We start from the raw sequence: 14,752 nt of genomic DNA, 5'->3' as shown, positions 1-14,752 counted from the left end.
GCTACTCGGGAGGCTGAGGCGGGAGAATCGCTTGAACCCGGGAGGCAGAGGTTGCAGTGAGCTGAGATCAGATCACTACACTGCAGCCTGGGCAATAGAGCACGACTCTTGTCCCCCCCGCCCCCCCGCCAAAAAAAAAAAAAAAAAAAAAGGAAAAAAAAAAGTACCAGAAGCAATTAACTCTGCAAACAGGGCCTGGAGGATGCTTTGCAACAGGAACTGACAAGTGCTTACAATGTGCCAGGCCCTGTACAAAGCATCTTAGATGATGTGTTTGAGTAATTCCAGAACCGCCCTCACGAGGTAGGTACCAACAGTGCTCCTATTTCCATGGTGAGGATGTGGAGGCAGGGAGGTGGGTGAGGCTCTCTGCCATAGAGCTGGGGCTCTGCATTGTGACCCCTTTGCCATATGCCTCTCAAGGCACCACTATCATTTCTGTGGACTGTAAAATTGACTGTATTACAACATTGATGTGGACCTAGGGAATTAAAAATAATAAAACCAAGGTCACTGGGAAAAATACTGCTTTGCCAACATCAGCAGTGTTTAGCACTGGCGCCAGTGGGATGCAGCATCCTCTGGAAGGATCCAATGGAGGAAGACAAGGGGAAAAAGGGAAGGAAACAAATGGGAGAGGAAGAACAGAGATAGAAGATAAAGAACAAGAAGAGAAGGAAAAATATTTTATTTATTTTTTTAGACAGAGTCTAGCTCTGTCTCCCAGGCTGGAGTGCAGCAGCATGATCCTGGCTCACTGCAGCCTCTGCCTCCTGGGTTCAAGCAATTCTCGTGCCTCAGCCTCCCAAGTACCTGGGATTATAGGTGCCTGCCACCACACCCAGCTAATTTTTGTATTTTTGGTAGAAACAGGGTTTTACCATGTTGGCCAAGCTGGTCTTGAACTCCAGACCTCAAGTGATCCACCCACCTCGGCCTCCCAAAGTGCTGGGATTACAGGCATGAGCCACCTCCACACCCAGCCAGAAGTGGAGGAAAAAAAATATTAGGTTGGTGCAAAAGTAATTGTGGTTTTTACCAACCTAATGTTTTAGGAAAAAGAAAGTCTGGGCCAGGCATGGTGGCTCATGCCTATAATCCCAGCTACTTGGGAGGCTGAGGCAGGAGAATCGCTTGAACCCAGGAGACGGAGGTTGCAGTGAGCTGAGATCGCGCCACTGCACTCCAGCCTGGGCAACAGAGACACTGTCACAAAAAAATAAAAATAAAAATAAAAAGTCTGTAGGGAAGGGTGGAGCCCAGGCATTTAGAAGAAACTCAATGAATACCTGCTGCACCAACAGAATAGAGGCTCACCTAAGGCTAATGCCGTATGACCATCCTTCTTGAGGACTCTAAACATAGACAGTGCTAAAGCTGTGACAGAAATGGGAATTCCAAGGAAGTTCAGGCAAAAACTTGTATAAGCAATACTTCCTCAGGGTAGAAAAACAAAATTCAACAATATAGAAAGGTATAAGATTAAAAGGTAAGTCATCAACTTCCAACCCAACCCTCTCAGGAGGTCCCCTGAATTATGTGTCCTTTCAGAAATACACAAGCATGTATACATTTCCCTCTAAACACAACAGTATCATAAAGGGCACACTGCAACTTGCATCTTCAGCCCAAGGGTCTGCCTGACAAATGAGCTCACAAAGGATGGCAGAGACCTGTGGCACAGTTTGTTAAGGCTGTAATTCATATTGCAACACCAAGATGGCAAAATTATTTCCTTTTATTCTGTGGAGCGTCACTAAAGTAAACAGACGTGCATGATTTATGTTAATTTATACATGATGAGAATTAAGGCTGAAAATGACTTCTGGGGAAACTCCTACTATTAGTTTCAGATCTTCTGGGCAGGGGCTGACTTCTCTTGGCTTACTTATACTTCCTAACTCCCAGTGGGCCTGAATAGACACTGGCCAGACTTTCAAGGTAGCTTCTTGAAGATGGATGATGATCTGGAAGGAAAAACAATAAATAAATGTTTTCTCTAAGCACTGAAATGTTTCCTGTTCCTTCCATACTGCACCATTACCCACTCACATTGCCAAAGCTGTTAACATTTACAACCTTTCCCGCCACCAGCTCTTCTAGGGCGTGTCCATAAATGGACTTGAAAATGATGCATGGTATTTCCATAGTACTATGTGAATACTGTTCAAGACCAGACCAAGCCGTGAGCCATGACTGCATTTCAAGTATCACACATACCCTCTCAAAGAATAGTGTTCTAGCATCAAACTATAGTTTGCTTCTACTTGGACCTTAACTTTCTCAAATAATGCAAGAGCTTTTGTTTTGTACTATGACCCTTTGATATCTTTGTCTTTTCTAGCTTTTTCTAGTTTTTCTCAGGTGCTCCCCCAACCTGTTCCACACAGGATTTGTAACTTCAGGTCATTTGCATGGTTGTCAGAATGCCCCTTCGCTAATGTCCAAATGAGGGTTCAGTTTCCCAAAACTCACGTCTTCCTTTTTTCTTGGTTAATTCCTCATTTTGCTAAGTACATTGCTAAATAACTTCTTAGGAAGAGATGTGGGGTGGCAAACCCTTGCACGTCTGAAAATATCCAGATAGATTCGGCTAGGTGTGAGCACATGTTGAAAGTCATCTTCCCTGTGACCTTACAGGACACTCCTCCATTGTCTAAAAGCTTCTTATTTCCAGTAAGACGGGTGTTAAGTCTCCTTCTCATTTTTTTCATAGGCAAGCCACTTTTTTCTTCTCTGGAGAAAGATGTTAGGATTTTCATGTTTGATATTTTTGCAATTTCAACAGGAAGTGTCTAGGGATATAAGTGCACACTGCAACTTGCTGCTTCAGCCCCAAGGGTCTGCCTAAGGAGAGACACGTCCTGTTGAAATTTCAAAAATATCAAACAATGCAATGTCACTCATTGCAGTCGGTACTCGGGGCCCTTTCACCTAAGGCCCTAGGAACTGCCAGATTGGTCCTGTTTCCTTCTCTTTTCTATTATACTTCCTAAGACATTTGCTAACTCTTGCCTTCTAACTACCTATTCAGAGTATACAGACTGTCAGCTGTTCCTGACCTGCAATGTGTCATCAACTCTGAACCCCAAGCCTCCTGGGGCTTCAGCAGAGGGAGTCTAACCTCTCCTGTAGTTTATTGGACAGCAGTTTTCTCCCCTACACTGTCAACCTGTGACAAGCCATGCTGCGCTTCTTCCAAAAATGTGTTGAAATATAAATATTTCAATTCATTGGTTATTGCCAGCTCTCATTCCTATCCCCTCTCCCCTCAGGGAAGTCTGAAAAGAAATGTTTTGAAAGCATTAGAATGTGAATTTTTATAGCGTCAGTTTGAGCCCTATAATTCATAAATAAGCTATATGAGGAAAAAAGCCAAATTCTTACCCAGTAACAACTTACCTGTTTAGAATAATCCATTCACCTGTTGTGTTTCAGGGTCCAAATCAATATCATAAAAACAGGGCCGGGTGGGGAGTCCAGGCATTGTGCTCATCTAGGATGTAAAAAAGCATTACAAATAAACTAATGCTGGGCACAGTGGCTCACGCCTATAATCCCAGGCTGAGGTGGGAGGATGACTTGAGGCCAGGAGTTCTAAACCACCCTGGGCAACATAGTGAGACCCCCATCTCTACAGGAAATAAAAAATTAGCTGGGTATGATGGCATGTGCCTGTAGTTCCAGCTACTTGGGATGCTAAGGCAGGAGGATCGCTTGAGGCTAGGAGATTGAGGCCACAGTGAGCCATGATCATCCCATTGCCTGGGCGACAGAGCGAGGCCATGTTTAAAATAAACGTAAAGTCATCTTTACTTTCACTTTTCCTTCAGAAAGAAAGCCCAAGGCATAAAGATAGAACATTATTTTATAGTTGTCAATAAAGTGGGTACTCTTCTTGTTACATATTAAAAATCAAGTCACCGATCCTGTTAAAAAACTCAGACTTAGAAACTGATCCCTGCCGGGCGTGGTGGCTCATGCCTATAATCCCAGCACTCTGGGAGGCCAAGGCAGGTGGATCACCTGAGGTCAGGAATTTGAGACCAGCCTGACCAACATGGTGAAACCCCGTCTCTACTAAAAATACAAAAATCAGCTGGGCATGGTGGCGTGTGCTTGTAATCCCAGCTACTTGGGAGGCTGAGGCAGGAGAATCGCTTGAACCTGGGAGGTGGAGGTTGCAGTGAGCCGATATCGTGCCACTGCACTCCAGCCTGGGTGACAGAGTGAGACTCCATCTCAAAAACAAAGGAAAAGAAAAGAAACTGATTCCTCATGTCCTTCTGCAAACCAAACGCCAGCCTTCACTATCATCTTCCATGTGGTCACAAGCAGTAGCAGGTGTTTCCACCTTCACCTTACAAGAATGAGTGCTGGGGAGCAGAGGAGTTGCTCACTCGCCTCCTCAGCTCACGCTTTGCAAGACCAAAAGGAGGTGCAGGGCTTGTCTGCTTTTAAATTTTGTTTCGTTCAGTCTTGCTAGCTGAGCTGCCCATGTGATTTTTGCTTCAGCAACACGATGGTAGGAGTTAGTATCCTTTAACTTGGGCCAAGACACTTTTGTACATAATCTAGATGGTTTTATAATCACCATTCTTACTGGCCCAAAACGGCCTTCTAAAACTAAACTTGTAATGCTTACAAATTATATTTGTACTCACTACTTTTCTAAAGACTCGGCTTTGACAAATTTCTACTTAGATGCAAATATGTATGGCTTGCAAGTGAAAACTCCGTATATTTTTATCTGTAACAATGTCCTATATAATGAATACACACAAGTTCCAAATTAAATCTAGACAGGAAAACAGCTTAGGTTACTTCTAAAACTTAACTATAAAAAGGTTATTAGAAAAGAATGAGTCATCTTCTGTAACACAAAACATCATCAATACTTTAGAAAACCTCATTCTGACTGACTTCTGAGTACCAGTCAATATTCCCCAAAACACATTATAGGGATCTGACAGCTGGTTTATATTCTCATATTGTGTAAGAGGTAAGGACGTGCTAGGTGTGAGACAAGTAGGAGAAAGGAAAGGATGGGTCCTTAGACACAGCAGAAAAACCGGAAGATGACATTATAAAGATAAAAGACACATGCCCATTGTTATAGACGGGCATGTACATGTCAGCAGAGAACCCTAAAGATGGTTCCCCAGACAGTGATGAGTAGGATTTTTTATATTTTCACTCGTTCCCCAAGAGGATTTTCCCTCCTAAACACTGGTCACTGATAATCAGAAAAAAATACAAAAAAAGAAAATATTATGTGTACACACATGTATGAACCTAGATATAAAGTTCTGACAATAAGCCATCACACTTTGAATTAATATAGAAAATATTCAAATAATCTGAGTCTCGTTAAGGCCCCAACGGCAACTGGAAGGTGTTAGAATAGTGATTAAACCATTTGATCATGTGTGGAAACGTCTTGGTCCAACTTAAAGTTGAAGGCCTCTGACACATACTTTGTTCTAAATGAGAAGGTCTTGAGTTCGACAGGCTGTGTCTCTCTCCACCTTATAGCCTGACTCTCACTGGCGTGACTGCTTCCAGATTTGCTTTCACCTCTACTGTTACCCTTCTCTTCATGTGAAGATCAAAAGTGACAAGAAAGAGTACAGCTACCCCACTTTCAGCTGGTACCTGCTGACAATTTCTCCAAAAAGAACAACACATATTTCTGCACTATTCAAGGTGCTGGGTAAAAATGGTGGAACATTCCTACCAAAAGGGATTTCTACAAATCCTGGAGACTGATGTACATCATAGCAAGGCTAAGCCTTCTGCTCTCTAGAGAGCTAAGGAGGCAGTGAGATGCAGGCATTTGTGCTAAGCACCACTGTGATGTGATGATGTTGCCCTACAGTGTGAGCTGAGGGCAGCAGGGCTCTCACCTTTCATAATTTGCCCAAGGCCAAGATCTGAAGAGGTGAAAATGAATTCAGCTCTAATGTCCTACGTTTTCAACTCTATAATGCCACCTCCTACCACTTTCTTACTATACTGAAAGAATGACATAAATCCAAAAGGATGTATGTTGGTTTCTTTTCCATGTGTGTTGGTTTAGTTTAATATTTCAATCCTGTATTGCATGGCAGTACAATCTGTAGATGCAGGATACAGGGCAGATTTAGGGGATAAACCTAGATTCAGGATCCAAGTTAACCTTGGAACAATGACAGCCCAAACTATGATTATGTCCTTAAGCATCCCTCCCCTCTGCTTCCCAACTGGCAATATTCTTCCTTGAATATGCATAAAATCTGTAAGATAAGAAAGCATTGGACACCCTGTTCACCTTGAAGCGTAAATAAGCAACCTCACCTTTCATATCTCAAGGGTCCATCTGCATTTAATGGGGAAATTCCTTACTTAAAAATAATGAACCCCCCGAATTTCAGACATAAGTTCTAGGCCTGTCAGTAAAACCTCTGTCCCTACCTCCTAGGGCTGTGGGGGGACTGAGTTAATCTATATAAGGCTCCCAATAAACATTAACTGTGATTATGTTAGCACTACCCCAGCCTATCAACTGGGCTCATCCTAGATTCAGTGAAGAGCATACTGCCCCTGGGAAACAGAATTTTTTATTCAGTATGAGTAGTCCTGGCATCATTCTTGATTTGACACCAAGATGGTCCACAGCAAGAGCTATATAGCTCCTGCTTTATAGCTTATGATCCACAGCAATCATAATAGGCCCGATTCCAATTTTCTTCCGGGCAGTGAACTCTGCTCACTTGGCATTTGCTTGATGGTTTCGGCAACACACTTCAGACAAGAAGCGCAGATGCGCCCACTACTCCCTTACAGCACGCACTTACCGTTCCTACTAAGGGGTACAGAAAACCAGCCCCAACGCTGGCGCGGATGTCGCGAATGGGCAGAATGAAGCCTGTAGGGACACCTTTTTGCTCTGGGTTGTGAGACAAAGACAAGTGTGTTTTAGCCATGCAGATGGGGAGATTCCCAAAGCCCTGGGGAAAGAAGGGAAGAGAGGGAGGACAAATGAAAAGATGACAACCCAGCAATGACCATCTGGGCCCTGTGATTACATGGATTCTTCAATTTATTTGAAACATCCAACTCCTTTTATATACATCTCTATCTTGCTGTCCTCCAGCTTATTTATTATGCCAAAAAAAAAAAAGAACTGTTGGGTGAGGGAGTTAGGTACTCACAACTGTAGTCCACAAGTGAATATTTTATTTCCATCTATGGAAATAACATAAAACCAATTTAAAATAACAGTTTGGAGTAGATATGAGAATAAAATTGGAGAGGGTCAGGTGCAGTGGCTCATGCCTATAAATTCCAGCACTTTGGGAGACTGAGATGGGTGGACTGCTTGAGCCCAGGAGAGTTCAAGACCAGCCCGGGCAACATGGCAAAACCCCATCTCTACAAAAAACACAAAAATTAGCCAGGTGTGGTGGTGCGTGCCTGTAGGCCCAGCTACTCAGGAGGCTGAGGTGGGAGGATCACTTGAGCCTAGGAGTCAGAGGCTGCAGTGAGCTGAAATTGTGCCACTGCACTCTAGCCTGGGCAATGGAGCCAGACCCTATCTCAAAAAAACAAAAACTGGAGACGTTCTCAATATTTTGGTAAGACATTCTGTATTGCCTCATGGATTTCTACACATTCATACACCGCCTATGGGTAAATAAAGAACCAGGGACTGTGCTGCCTAATCCAAACCCAGTATTTCAGAGGAGAGAAGGCTGCCACCCAGAGAAGTGAAGCAACGGGTACTTGGAAGGACTGGGAGGACCCAGAGATTGTGACTCCAAGTCCTGCTTTGCAAAGAGTTGAAAGGACAAACTAACCAAACATCTACCTGCTTCGTGTAGACTTCAGCTTTGTGTTGAGCTTCGGGAAGTAATTCAATGTCATCTGCTCCATAGATCTTCTGTGCAATGATCCTGATTTTATCCTCAACTGGGAGCTAATGCACAAGAGAGATGGGGACACCATGACTGGACACATGTGAGGACATTTAACCAGGACATAGCCACATTCTAGGTCAGAGTCCCTAAAAGGGGCAGAAGATGGTTTTTATATACATATATATAAGCAAATAGTTTGAGGTTGATTGAGTTAATAACACTTTCTTTTTTTTTTCTTTTTTTCTTTTTTTTTTTGAGACGGAGTTTTGCTCTGTTGCCAGGCTGGAGTGCAATGGCGCAATCTCAGTTCACTGCAACCCCTGCCTCCTAGGTTCAAGCGATTCTCCTGCCTCAGCCTCCCGAGTAGCTGGGATTATAGGCACGCGCAACCAAGCCCGGCTAATTTTGTATTTTTAGTAGAGACGGAGTTTCTCCGTGTTGGTCAGGCTGGTCTTGAACTCCCAACCTCAGGTGATCTGCCAGCCTTGGCCTCCCAAAGTGCTGGGATTACAGGTGTGAGCCACTGCACCCAGCCAGGAACACTTTGTTTTAATATCAAGCCTCAGATTTTATAAGTGAAAATGTCCCACAGAGGTAAAGTTTTTATATCTATATATGCAGATATACATATACACACATACATATATTATATATATAGATATAGATACACATATTAATATATATTAAGGTTTTAAATATGTACTTACATAAGTACATATTTAAAATCTCTCGCTAAGTACATCATAAACAGTGTTGCTGACTACCCAAGAATAATTATTTCTTCATAAATAAAAAGTAGATGTTCAGGCTGGGTATGGTGGCTCATCCCTGTAATCCCAGCACTTTGGGAGGAGGCCAAGGCAGGAGGATCACTTGAGCCCAGGAGTTTGAAACCAGCCTGGGCAACATAGCAACACTCTGTCTCTTTGAGTTAATGGGTGCAGCACACCAGCATGGCACATGTATACATATGTAACTAACCTGCAAATTGTGCACATGTACTCTAAAACTTAAAGTATAATTTAAAAAAAAAATTTTTTTAAATAATAATAAAAATTAAAAAGTAGATGTTCTAATACTGGAGATCAGTCCTGTCAAACCAGACCTGGGGACACTGTTTATGAAATAAGACAACCAATGGCCATCTACATAACTCCCAGTCTGTATATGAGAGGCAGATGCTACCCTTAACACAATTGATTAAGTGCAAACACCAGGAATTAGGAAGTAGTCATAAAATCAAAATCACCTAGGTATTAGAAAAAACAACCCAGTGATTTACATGATCAACATGCATTGGGCATGTCCACTTTCTGTGGCACCTGAGGCAAACAGTGCAGTGGACAGAGACCAATGGTCTAACTGGTGAGGGCCTCAGTCCCATGGGCTGTTTCCTCCGGGGCAAAGCCTTCAGAGAAGTGGAGCTGGCTTCTTAAATGCTGTGTAGACTAATTCAGGGCATTAAGATTCAAAGAGAACAGCATACGGAGAGGTTGCCTAAAGGAAATGAGAAGCAAAGCTACTCATGGGTAATTTGGATGAGCAAATTACAAAAATTAGGCAATATATCTGTCTTTATAGCAACTAAAGCTAAAAGAAAATGTTAGGCAAGTTTTTATTTATTTATTTATTTGAGACAGAGTTTTGCACTTGTTGCCCAGGCTGGAGTGCAATGGCGTCATCTCAGCTCACTGCAACCTCCGCTTCCCGGGTTCAAGAGAGTCTCCTGCCTCAGTCTCCCAAGTAGCTGGGATCACAGGCACGCGCCACCACACTTGGCTAATTTTATATTTTTAGTAGAGACGGAGTTTCACCATCTTGGTCAGGCTGGTCTCGAACTCCTGACCTTAGGTGATCCACCCACCTCAGCCTCCCAGAGTGCTGGGATTACAGGCGTGACCACGGCGCCCAGCCAAGTTTTGTTTTTAAAAGGAGTGATAATCTATCTATAAAAACAAAAATTCCCTTTTGAACTAAACAATGATAATTTATGAAGGGGCTTTATATAATGGGCATGAATAAAGTGAATATTCAATAAGGACTTTATAAAGATGAAACAGATTATTTTCATATGCATCTCATAACTGGAGCTCTATAAATGCCAAGGCACATTTAGAACTTCTGAAGCAAAAGCACTTTGGTTGAAGGGTGATTTAAGACTAGCAGACGCTGAGTAAGACAAAAAGTGGCAGCCTCCTGTTTGCCAGAATGGATCAAAGTTGCAAGTAGAAATGGGTTCTAAAGTCCATATGTCCCTGCTCTTTCAGGTCTCCTGCTGGTTTTCAAGGACTGGGCTTCCAGCCTTGGGTGCTATGCATTGGAGCCTGGAGAGGTTGCCTATAAATGCTTTGCATTTGTGTGCAAATTTGTGTTTATGGCATTTTCCTAAAAGGATGATTGCTGAACAGATTTTAAAACTTGTCTATAAAATCAAAGCTCAACAGGAGAATGTCAATGTCAATGTTAATTAACTGTAATTGTATTATATCTGCAAGGGGCAAAGAGAAATAAGAGAACACTAAAACTCAAGAGTAACAAGTTTATTCCTTCTGCTTTTTTATGGCTGTTTTTGAAAGTCTATGATTATCTATTAAAAACCAAGCCAGGCCAGGCACATTGGCTCATGCCTATAATCCCAGCACTTTGGGAGGCTGAGGCAGGAGGATCACTTGAGCCCAGGAGTTCAAGACCAGCCTGAGCAATATAGGGAGACCCAGTCACTACAAGAAAAATAAAATAAAATAAAACAAAATTTTTTTTTTTGAGACAAAGTTTCACACTTGTTGCCCAGGCTAGAGTGCAGTGGCGCGATCTCAGCTCATTGCAACCTCTGCCTCCCGGGTTCAAGTGATTCTCCTGCCTCAGCCTTCCAAGTAGCTGGGATTACAGGCGCCTGCCACCACACCCAGCTAATTTTTTGTATTTTTAGTAGAGATGGGGTTTCACCATGTCGGCCAGGCTGGTCTCCAACTCTTGATCTTAGGTGATCCACCTGCCTTGGCCTCCCAAAGTGCTGGGATTACAGGGGTGAGCCACTATGCCCAGCCAATAAAACAAATTAGCCAGGCTTGGTAGTACATGTCTGTGGTCCCACCTACTCAGGAGGCTGAGGTGGGAGGACCACTTGGGCCCAGGAGGTTGAGGCTGTAGTGTGCCATGATTGTACCACTGCACTCCAGCCTGAGCAACAGAGCAAGACCCTGTCTTAAAACAAAAAACAAACAAAAAAATCAAGCCAATTAGCCTAAAGAATAGGAAAAATTAACTACAGCTTATATCTCATATTCCTAACAAAGTTTCCAGTTGTTGTTTCCATACTACTTAATGTCAGATCACATCCTGAAATACATTGGACAGATAAATGAAAACAAAACACAACCCTATAATAAGAACAACCTTTTCCTGAACTAACTTTATTGTATCATAGAGTAAGCAGGGCTCTACTTAGACCAGGTGTAATTTAATTTGCTTAGTGATGGAAAAAATGATGAAGCTTCCTGGAGTACTTTGGTTTTGCATGGGAGGGCCCTGAACTTGAGGCAGCACCTTACTGGGAAGTGAGCGTGGGGGCACACTTCTTTCCCCTATTACTGAAAAGCCATCAGAAAAATTTTGTAAGTTCGATGCAGCCCCTTACCAATCTGCTACATGGTTGGTGCCTTGTGTTAAAGGCTACAGTGAATTACATATTTGGTCTATATGTAACCTTCTCTTCTGCCACCTGTACTTTGACCCTTTGCAAAGTTAGGATATGAGCAACGGTTCCCCCTCCACCCTGGGGTATTCCTGCTTAAATCCCCTCTGTAAGTGAGCAGTGGCATATGCTTATAAGAAGGCTGTCTGGGCGGACGCAGTGGCTCACGCTTGTAATTCCAGCACTTTGGGAGGCCAAGGCAGGTGGATCACAAGGTCAGGAGTTCGAGACCAGCCTGGCCAAGATGGTGAAACCCCGTCTCTACTAAAAAAATAAAAAAATTAGCTGGGCACGGTGGTGGATGCCTGTAATCCCAGCTACTCGGGAAGCTGAGGCAGGAGAATCACTTGAACCCAGGAGGCAGAGGTTGCAGTGAGCCGAGATCATGCCTCTGCACTCTAGTCTGGGCAAAAGAGCAAGACTCCATCTCAAAAATAAAAAGAAGGCTGTCTACAGCTGGGAGTCCAGGCTGTGGTTGTGTAAGTCACCTACGTGGGAATCAAACCACAAGGCTGAAGCTGCGAAGCATGGGGCTGTAATAGAAGTAGCCACACAGAAACTTCACTGTGCCCTTTTCGTCTTTTTTCTTTTTTTGCAGACAGCAAATCACCCACCTTGAGGTCATAAAGGAGCTGGAAGCTGCTGGGTGCTTGTGCTGCTCTCTGGACGGCCTGAGCCAGGGCTAAGGCACCGTTGCCCCCTTCTGCCCAGTGAGTGCACTTCACGGCATCAAAAGCCCCATGTTCTCTGGAAAGGCGGCTGATGAGGTCCAGCTCAGCCTCTGTATCCGTCCTATAAAGGAAGCACTTCATATCAAAGCATGGAAAATGGCTGGAGAGACAGAATTGTCTTCTTTTTGCCATTAAACCTCATGTGAATTACCCACTGATAAACGAACACTAACCAAGAAATTTGGCCTGGTTTGAATCTCAGCTCCGAAACTCACTAGCTGGTGACTTTGGCCAGTTACCTAATCTTTATGTGCCTCAGTTTCCACCCGGGTAATATGGGAATAATCACAGCACTTACTTCATTGGGACGTTATGAGACTCAGATGGTAAATCCATGTAAAGTACTTGGAAAATTCCCAGCACTCCACAAGGAATCAGTAAACACTAGCTTTTAAGAATTTTGCTGGCTGGGCGCGGTGGCTCACACCTGTAATCCCACCACTTTGGGAGGCCGAGGTGAGAGAATCACGAGGTCAGGAGATGGAGACCATCCTGGCTAACATGGTGAAACCCCGTCTCTACTAAAAATACAAAAAATTAGCTGGGCATGGTGGCAGGCACCTGTAGTCCCAGCTACTAGGGAGGCTAAGGCAGAAGAATGGCATGAACCCGGGAGGCAGAGCTTGCAGTGAGTGAAGATCGTGCCACTGCACTCCAGCCGAGGCAACAGAGACAGACTTCGTCTCAAAAAAAAAAAAAAAAAAAGAGTTTTGCTTCCCATTCTACTATGGTGAGGCCATTATAACAAAACCCTGACCACCAATGCAATACCTAAACAACCCACACAAGTTCTTGCATGACCCCTTCCAGCGTAATATGCCCAATTCTTTGTCAAGACAACATCCCACCAGATCTAGTAAAATAACGGAACACTATAGGCCTATGACCTTCTGTTCACATAAAAGGCCTCTAAAGATGAAAAAGGAACATTGGACTTCAGGCTTGTGTGTTACTTCCCCCAGTGGAAAGGAAAAGGGCCCATAGGAGCTGAATCTGACTTTGGGACCCTCAGTGGGTGAGGTGGTGAGCCCACTGTAACGTATGCAATGCCTGTCACAGTGCAGGCTGAAACCACAGGCTATAACCAACAGCAGTAACTGAAAAACAAAATAAAGCTAAAAGCAGTGCTGTACAATCAGCTCCAGGAGATTTTCCACATTCATCCTTTTCTCTTACACTCTACACTTACTTGAATGCATTCACGGCCACTACTACTGGAATTCCAAACATTCTGGCATTTTCAATTTGTTTCTTCAAGTTACTGAAGCCTTTTTCAACCAGCTCCAGGTTCTGTAAAAACAACAGTGAAAGGCCTATGAGATCAGAGAGTTGAAAACCACTGCAGGTTCTTCTTCAAAGGCAAACAACCTCCTTGAGCCAGCAGCCACTCACTGTCAGGACAAGGAGGCCAAGATAGAAGAGAGAAGGTCCCTTGGTGCATTTTTTCCAGTGTGGTGAGTGGATGCTATGGAGAACTGCAGCTTTCACTCCAGCCTATGACACTAGAGTAGAGCTCTGCTTGTTTCCCAGCCTTCAAGAAAAAAAGAGCTGGTATATTTGCTGTCATTATGCCACATCATTATAGCTTATTTGCTGTTTGAAAGGAATTAGTTACCCTTATCCAAATTATATTTACCAATTGTGTTTATAGATTTTATGTATTCATAGGGTTATGATAATACAAATTGACTCTACTCGGCACAGCACAGACCCTTCCATCAGAAGACAGAGCCTAACAACATAGTGGCTGGCACAGAAGAGGTATTCGTTATATGGCTGCCGTAAATACTGCCAGGAAATATGAAGTAAGCAGTGATGTTTTCAAAGGTTTTAATGAACTCGACCGTGAACAAGGGCAAGAAATAAGATAAATACTATCTTTAGGAATCAGGCCAGTGGCTGGGCCCAGTGGCTCACACTTGTAATCCCAGGACTTTGGGAGGCCAAGGCAGGAGAATCCACTTGAGCCCAGGAGTTTGAGACAAGCCTAGGAAACATAACAAGACCCCATCTCTACAACTGAGAATTTAAAAAAAAAAAAAAAAGGGCCAGGCCTGGTGGCTCACTCCTGTCATCCCAGCACTTTGGGGGGCCGAGGCAGGTGGATCACAAGGTCAAGAGATTGAGACTATACTGGCCAACATGGTGAAACTCCGTATCTATTAAAAATACAAAAGTTAGCTAGGTGTGGTGGCAGGAACCTGTAGTCCCAGCTGCTTGGGAGGCTGAGGGAGGAGAATCACTTGAACCCCGGAGGATGAGGTTGCAGTGAGTTGAGATTGCACCACTGCACTCCAGCCTGGTGACAGAGCAAGACTCTGTCTCAAAAAAAAAAAAAAAAAAAAAAGAACTGAGCTGGATGTGGTAGCTCACACCTGTAATCCCAGTACTTTGGGAGGCTGAGATCGGAGGATCACTTTCACCTAGGA

At 43.6% G+C, this 14,752-nt stretch overlaps 1 protein-coding gene across 3 annotated transcripts in view; it reads right to left on the bottom strand.

The window, feature by feature from the left end:
- Positions 1-1,720: 1,720 nt before the first annotated feature.
- The window catches only part of MTHFD1 (methylenetetrahydrofolate dehydrogenase, cyclohydrolase and formyltetrahydrofolate synthetase 1), a 71,401-nt gene continuing 58,369 nt past the window's right edge, over positions 1,721-14,752 (bottom strand). The window contains exons 23-28 of one of the 3 annotated variants that reach the window (XM_063715259.1): positions 13,513-13,613; positions 12,207-12,384; positions 7,850-7,957; positions 6,837-6,989; positions 3,403-3,496; positions 1,721-1,967 (exon numbers count right to left, since the gene is read on the bottom strand). In XM_063715259.1, coding sequence (XP_063571329.1) covers positions 3,407-3,496; positions 6,837-6,989; positions 7,850-7,957; positions 12,207-12,384; positions 13,513-13,613 — 630 coding nt within the window. In that variant the 3' untranslated portion in view covers positions 1,721-1,967; positions 3,403-3,406. 3 annotated transcript variants of the gene reach the window in all.

Source organism: Pongo abelii, chromosome 15, assembly GCF_028885655.2.
Source record: "Pongo abelii isolate AG06213 chromosome 15, NHGRI_mPonAbe1-v2.0_pri, whole genome shotgun sequence".
NCBI lineage: Eukaryota > Metazoa > Chordata > Mammalia > Primates > Hominidae > Pongo > Pongo abelii.
Note: the sequence above shows the minus strand (reverse complement) of the source record. Positions and strands in the feature narration are given on the sequence as shown.